General features: G+C 41.9%; 2 protein-coding genes across 5 annotated transcripts in view; one reads left to right on the plus strand and one right to left on the minus strand.

Moving 5' to 3' along the window:
- Nucleotides 1-8,172, plus strand: part of LOC108746616 (AT-rich interactive domain-containing protein 3C-like) — a 184,679-nt gene that overhangs the window by 46,346 nt on the left and 130,161 nt on the right. The gene's annotated exons all lie outside the window — the stretch shown is intronic.
- Nucleotides 7,576-8,172, minus strand: part of LOC108746618 (major facilitator superfamily domain-containing protein 12-like) — a 3,210-nt gene continuing 2,613 nt past the window's right edge. Inside the window, exon 7 of the mRNA XM_018483498.1 lies at nucleotides 7,576-8,160. Within this exon, the coding sequence (XP_018339000.1) occupies nucleotides 8,040-8,160 (121 nt within the window). The 3' untranslated portion in view covers nucleotides 7,576-8,039. The remainder of the gene's footprint in view (nucleotides 8,161-8,172) is intronic.

Genomic DNA, 8,172 nt, shown 5'->3' on the forward strand with positions numbered 1-8,172 from the left:
CCCTTAGTCAGTACGTGTAACAATGCCGGCCAATCGTTCTATTGGGTGCACGTGCCCTTGGTACGCGTTAATAGCGCAACAGCGGTGACATTCCGTGCCATCCGTTGGCGCAGTACTTTTGCACGGGGAACGAACGAGCTATCCAATTACGATATGACGACGCGAGCGGGCAGTCCAGAAACGTCATCGTCATTTCTACAAAACGGTGGCGCAGCAAACCCGCCGCCGCGGGAATATAACGGGGAAAACGAACGTTTTTTTTCAACGTTCGACATCGATGCGGAACAACGGTGGCGCCTACGGGCGTTCACTTTTTGGGCCAGAATCAAACGTGTCTGACGATTTCGGGGAGGGAGGGGGGCGGGGGAAGGAGAAAGGGGAGGGAAAAAAGAAAAATCATCGACATCGTTCCGTGATTTGTGACGATGCCCGGGAGATAAAACGAACCGCCAGCGCCCGTAGGAATAATAAAATACGAGCGGGAAAGAGAGGAAGAGAGGTGAGGGTTAAGCATTGCGCGGCTCGACGTTATTACCTGTCGTTAATGTCAGCCGTCAAATAATCCAATATCATTTTTACGAATATTTTCAAGGCTAAACGTCTCTCGCAGACACTTTACTTCTTTCGCGTTAGTTAAGGTACACCGAGGCAACAACTTCTCCCGATGTCCGTGATGTCGTAAATGTCGCCGTTATTCATACGGGTTTCACGTTATTTTCCGTACGGTCAGCCTAATAAGAGGTTTAACAATGCGATATCGAGCGTGCGAAATAATTCCGCCGTGGGGGGGAAGGGGAAGGGAGGGGAGGGGGGGAGGGGAATTGATCTCAATTCCGAATGCGATCCTATCGATTCCGGCGTCATCCAAAGATCATCACGCACGCGCCGTTGGCTGCGTTCAGCAGAAAAAGTAGCATTACAACTTGCCCTAAGATATCCTTTCGTACGGTTCTTCCATACGATTGTTCATTTGAATCCGAGCGAGGAATCAAGAACCAAATGATATTAAACAATCTCACTTGATCCGCCTTGACAATTCGTCAAATAATTCTTGCTCTTAGTTCCCCGCTGGATTTTCGAATGCTGGAATTTTGAATAAATGGAGAAAAATTTAAATAGCATAAACAGACCTCAGCAGGTTGCGAGGCTGTTTTTTTTTTTTTTCTACCGAGGCACAACCAGTTCACCTTTTTCTCTCTCGTTTTCTTGACTCTTTGAGAAATAATTCGCGCGTACAAACGAATATCTCTCTTTTTATGGATGCGACTTTTCTTACAAATAAGGCACGCGAGTTGCGTATAACTCATCCGATGTCTAGTAAAGAATATTGGATACGTCGTTGCTATCAATCGGACGTTTCTTCTTATCAGAAATTAACCACGGAGAACGTACTCGATCGATACCCCTCTAGCACTGTTCGCCAGCTGGCAAATAATTCGCAGGAAGGAAGGAACGGCCTCCATTTTCGGCGCCGCGATTACGAAGAGAAAAGGGATTCCGGCTAACAAGACACGTATTCCTCGTCGACTTCGAAAAATGGAACGTCGCGAGGATTAAATCGCCGCCCGCGTGGCTTCGAACGAGAGAACATAAGCGATATCTATATCCAGTGCCAAAACAATACGCCGTCGGGCAATCCGGGCGTAGGGGGCCTGGATGTCGATTCTCCAGAAGATCGAATCCGAGAGAATGGAAAGGCGGAAGGCAATCTTGTTGTTTATATTCTACGGCGGGCGCCTCTCAAGAGCGGACGCTCGAAAAAGCGTCGAATGATATATGCGGGCGAATACGGCGGAATCGCAATAACACGGTCGCAATACCTTCCGGGCGTACGATATATATTTGTGATAATCATGCGTGCACGCGGAGTGCGTCGGTCCGCGAGGTAGAGGTTGGTGGAAGCACAAGCCTGTAAGCCACAAAGGTGCTGCGCTCGCGAAAGAGGGTTTTTGACGGGAACTGAAATCGGGGCCGAGGCGAGGCGAGCCGAGACGAGCCGAGCCGAATTCACGGTCCTCTCCCCGAACTCGGGACGACCGTCGTCGCGACGTTCGCTCTCTTGCGACGCGACGGCGCGGCGCGGCGTGGCGCGGCGTGGCGCGGCGGCGAACGAGGTTAGCCGAACAGCCGCGAGGTCAGTGACTAAAGAGAGAAATATCGCGGGACGCGGTACAACCGTCGCCACGCTGCTTTCCTGCCCATCGACGTGTGCCAGGACCGAAGGAAACGACACACCGAGGCACGTTTATCTCGCCGAGAGATTCGCATAAACGACGATCGAGGCGGTCCGCCCTCTGCTCCCCTCCCCCCCCCTCGCCCTGTTCCTCGGGGGGAGGGGGGAGAAAAAAAAACGAAAAAAAAATAATCGTCATCGTCTCCTACGTGGAACCCAGTCGGCCGTCTCGTTTCCTCTCTCTCTCTCTCTCTCTCGGCGCTCCGGTCCCTCCACTACTCGTCCCTCTCGTAAGCAAAACGAGCAATTTTCACGGCGGTCTCGCGGAGGCCATTGATACTCTCGTGTGTCGCCGCGCCGTGAAAAAGCATGCGACGAAAAAGCGCTGCGTGCCTCGTGAAAAAAAAGGACTCTCGTCGCACCGTCGAGCTTTACGATTACCTTACGACGTGAGGAACAACGCCCAAGGGCGACGCGCGTTGCTCCGAAAAAAAAATTTCGCGTGTTATTCGCGCGCACTTCTCCCTCCCCGCCCTCTCCCCTCCCCTCGCGTCTCTTTCCTTGCCCTTCCCCCCATCCCCCCCCACTCTCCCGCTGCCACCGATCGAGTTCCTTCTCTATTGAGGACGGAGCGAGGAAAGGAATGCGATTCGGAGCAGGTAGATAAATAGGTAGATAAACGGAGGGAGACAGGGGGGAAAGAAACATTTCGATAAAAGCTGAAAACCGGGGAAAAACAAGTCCATCGGACGTTCCGTGGGTAATTAATTCGAAGAGAGACTGCAACGCTTGTGCAACGGTATTCCACGGTATTTGATCGAATTACACCGCAAGTACGTCACACAGAAAAGCGAGACACACGAGCCGCACGGTGGTTCGCGCGCGTGCGGCGGCGGCGGCGGCGGCGGCGAAAAAGCGAAAACGACGCGAAGGAGAGAATCGAAAGGAGGAGAGGACTCACCGAGGCACGGCGTCTAGTCGGAAGGCGTCCCAAAATCGCGCAGCGTGGTGTCATAACTCGGCGACGACGGCGACTCGCCGACGGCTTCCTTCCGTCGAAGCGCGGTCGAAGATCGTCAGATCGCCTCCTCCGTTGGAGATCCCAGGAGAGCCCAGGGGACCGGTGGCGAGCACACAGTGGCGGTAACTTTTCTTCGCGTACACCAACACCATTCACACCCGCGAACGCATAACACGCGAAAGCGCGCGAGATAGAAAGAGAAAGAGAAAGAGAAAGAGAGAGAGAGATGGAGACGAATCGGCTCTCGCCGCGGCTGTCCGAGTTTTGTTTATCCCTCGGCCGCGTCGAGCGTCGAGCGTTCCCAGGCGTTCTCCCGTAGACAGAACGGCGAGATCTTTGAAAGAGGTCGAGGGACGACGCGACGCGTCGCGTCGTTAAATAAATATCGCGCGGCGGCTGCTCGGTCAGGGCGCAAGATTCCCCGCGCGACTCGCACACAACTTGTTTACTAGAACGCGCACCGCGCCATGCCCCGCTAAACGTGCGTCCGTCACCGCCCGCCTCTCGCCCACCGAACAAAATAAGCGGCTGCGCAATGGCTCGGCTCGCCGCTGCTCGCCCGTGTCTGCGGCTCTCTCCCTCCTTCTTCCCGACTCCCGTCTCTCCCGACTCCCGAGTGCGCTTTCTACGCGCGATAAAGGGAATATCTGCCTTGACGTACTACGACGCAACCGCGACGAGCCAGCGCTCGTAACATGCGAACAGACGGGTCATCGTACTCTCGCGCCACCGCTGCTCCTCCGAGCGACGCAGCGACGCTATCCACCAATCCGACTATCCACCAATCCACCTTCCGTCGGGGACGGTTATAACGGCCGCACCGCGTTCACCACGAACCGCCAACGTCGTGACATCTGAATTAAAGCTCTGGACTTTAACACCTGCGCGGATGATAAACCGGCAACGGATGATAAATCCTGCGCGAATGATAAAACACCCTAGTGAGAGTGAAACGTGCGTCTACTACTGCCTATGATGAAAAATCTTGGACTTATTATTTCATATATTAACGTAACATGAGCGGTGCTTATATTATTATATTTCGTTAAAATTAATGAAATGTTAATTTTTCGTTTATATAAAAATTTTTCCCTATGGCTCTATTGATTAATCGTCGATTAAGTTGTTCAAAATTTCGTCCAAGTCGCTTTGAATTTATATAGATAATACTCTTACGTTATTTATAAGCAATGTTGGGTAGTACCTCTAGATACATGTATCTACATACATGTATCTTTAGATGATATAGAGATACATTTTGTGTACAGGGTCGATTTGAATTTCGCGCTATTTTTAAAATTTTGGGGAAAGATTGGTGGTCTGTCAAAAAAGCCGAGGCGGCCATTTGGAAGATATCATATTCCATTATTAACTCCCAAGTTTGTACTTTTAAAAAAAAATTATCAAGATTACTTCAACCGTTTGAGCTTTATTCAAAAAGTAGATCGATCGGTAATGAACACCCTGTATCTAATCTGTTCTGAGATACATTCAAATTCAAGAGTATTTGTGTTTGTATCTAGATAAAAAAAAATGCAGCATACTGAACTGATTTTCAGATATATATTTTTCAGATACATTTCCTCAGCATAGTCAATTTTATTTTATACGTGACTGGCCTAGTTTCCACCGAGGATTAAACCGGATCAGAATGTAAGAAGCAACCAACTGCAGTCGATTTCCCTGTTATAGTCGAACGAACAGGGGTAATGCTCGACTGTAGTTGGTTGCTTCTTACATTTTGATTCGGTTTAAACCCTCGATGGAAACTAGGCCATTGTCGATTGATTCCATTCCCCAGAAAAAAAAGCAGCTTTGCTGAATGTTGCGAATATCTGCAACATGATTGGTCTTTCCTTTAGTTCCTCACAGGATCTAAATGCAAATTAGTCATATTAAGAAAAAAATTTTTTGAATTTTACAATTACACAGCTGCTTTTTCTGCTGAATGCAGCCAGTGATCTTAGATTGTAAAATTTCTAACGCATGTACAGTTAAGCTGAAAACACAATGCTCGAAGCATTTTTAATTTGTAAAACTATGATGAATAATATCGTCTTATAATTCTTATCCTAAATCCGTTTTATGATAATTATAAGTTTTTCCAATTATCTATATAAATGTAACGAGTGCGAGCGTGACGTAGCACGAGACTGCTGTGCCAAAAATTCCAGGTTCGATCTCAGGCAGATCCGAAAAATTTTTCGAACGCTCGTAACTTCTCTCAGCAGGTAATAGCAAACCACCGGAGAGTATCTTAGCTGAGAGAACTTCTCTAACAAAAATTATCGTTCGGAATCGATGTTAAACAGTAGATCCCATATAATTGTGCACAATCAGCATTACAGCACAGGCATATGAGAAGTCACCACGCTCGGCTATGGGCAATAAGACTGAGAGAGAGAGAGAGAGAGAGAGAGAGAGATAAATGTAACAAAAATAAATAAATGAATGATTCATTTAATAACTAATACGTTTTTTACACGTTATTACAATAAAATGAATTTAAGAATAAAGATACTTTCAAAGTATCTGATATCTGTACCTATATACATCTTAATATATGTATCTATATCTGTATTTAGAGAAATTTTCGTACATGTAATTATATCTATATCTAAATCCAGATAAATTTTAAGAGTCTCTTACTCATCACTGTTTATAAGATACGATAAATTTGAAAAATAGATCGTTATTATTCATTTTCTCAAAAGAGATTAAAATAGAAATATCTCCCGCACAAAGCTATTCCGATACAGATAAAAACGTATCTTTGAGGCTTTTAGAAAAAAATCTTGTCATTTTAGATATAATTTAAACAGTTTTTACATAGATATGATATCTTGTAAAAATAACTTTTAATGTATGAAAATGTATATTTTTTAAATATTTTTCTTGATATGATGATAACGATCTTTTCTAGATTGTACGTATCCATTCCATAATCTTCAATCCTGTACAGGTAGCTACTGAATCAAGCGGAACTCAATAATAAACTTCAGGTCTTTTTTTTCCTTGTTATCTCTTTTCCTTTTGAAAAAGTAAACTCAGACTGCGGACGTCATAGACGTCATGTACTGTCCAGGCCATTTATGTGTTGGTAGACAATGCATAATTGTTTTCTCACAACTTCAATGCTTTCTTTAGCAGGTAACCCAAGTGTCTACTGTGTACGCAGTAAATTTGCCAAAGCAAATTGTGAAGGTTAATAGAAAAAAAGGAATAAAAAATAAAAATACCTGCGTTTTGTAATCGATGAATGAACTCGTTATAATTAACCCTTCGGAATTAACATCAAAATTTATAACACAATTACTGACGCTAGATAATATTCATGTTAATTTAATTTAATTCATGTTAATTAAATGGCACTAATTAATTTTAAAGGAACATCAAAATGACATAACTTCTATAAAAAGAATTTTTTTTTAATATTTATTATTTTTAGAAATAATCTAAATTTGCCGAAATAATATAAAAAAAATTCAATTATTTCATTTTTCTTTATATTTTGATAAAGAGAGATTTATAATTAAATCATAGTTTAGTAAATCCATTGTCAGTTGGATCTGTAAAATTAGCACGAAATTTTATTAATATAAAAAAAATAACGACAGTTCCAATAACACTTTCCATAGTTTTACAATTTTTTTATAAAAATAAAAAGATTCCGCATTTTTTATACTAAAAAAAATCAAAATTAAAAATATGACGTGCTAATTTTGGTGTAAAACAAATACAAAACTCTTTTTCATTTTTATAAGGAACTGTAAAACTGTAAAAAGTGCTACTACTGTCATTATTTTCTTTGTAAGAATGACGTGCTCCTTGTCAATTTCGAAAAGTGTAATCGGTATGATAAATTTACTATTTAATATAAAAAACGATGCAGAAATAATACGAAATAGAATATAAAACATTTTTTTATCGACTGCTAGTAATATTAAGAAACTACGTTATATTTATTAAGATTGGAAAGTAACGACGTTACATTTTTGTTACTTTTTTTAGTAACTTTTTTAAACTCGTTATTTTTTTCTATTAGTAACAAAAGTTTTTTTATTAATAAAAAGTTAACGATGTTATATTTTCTTTAATAACGAGTAATTGACCCCGTTACTCTTATCGTTACTTTTTTATACATCACGATCGTCACGAACAATAAAGATTATAGGTAAATAAACTAAAAACTTTTTGCCTATTTTTGTTTCATTCACTATCCTCATTTTAGAACACACAACATAAGAACACTAAAATATTTATTACATAATAATATACTATAAAATTAAATATAAGTAAAATATTAATGAAAGATATTCAAAGACATAAATATCTTTCTAAATATAAGATATTTAGTTTATATTCTGTTTTAGAAGCCTGTTTTAATATTTTAAAAAAGTGTAATTATGCAGAAGACAGGCTTATTCATCGATTTTGATGAAATTAGGGTATCATATATTCAACGCGTTTTTGCATTGAAAAAAAAAAAGAATGAATCTGACAGATTTCTTTACTCCAATAGTCATCAATTTTAACCATTAATATCTCAGTTCGCCGGACAGAGCGACACTTATTTTTCTGCCAGATTCGTTCATTTCATGCAAAAATACGAATGACCCTAATTTTATTAAAATCGGTGAATAGGTCCGCCTCCTGGATAATTACAAAGAAAGTAACGAAAAGTAACAATTTTTTAACGCGTTACTTGTTAGACTCAGTAATAATAAGTAACGAGTTACTCTTTATCGTAAATAACGGTAACGCGTTATTTATAAAAAGTAAGTTTTCCAACCATGGTTTACACGACATATAATACAAAAAATATTAATTCATTATTGTAATATCTCAAGTAAGAGAACGCGATACAGATAGCAAAGTTACAAGTCCCAGTATCATTGAGGAAGCACAAACGATGGACAATGTATCTCGATTATAAGTAGGACAAAGTTCTTTGTCGTTGCATCTCCTGGAAAAAAAA

This window comes from Trachymyrmex septentrionalis, unplaced genomic scaffold (genome assembly GCF_001594115.1).
Source record: "Trachymyrmex septentrionalis isolate Tsep2-gDNA-1 unplaced genomic scaffold, Tsep1.0 scaffold182, whole genome shotgun sequence".
NCBI classification, from domain to species: Eukaryota; Metazoa; Arthropoda; class Insecta; order Hymenoptera; family Formicidae; genus Trachymyrmex; species Trachymyrmex septentrionalis.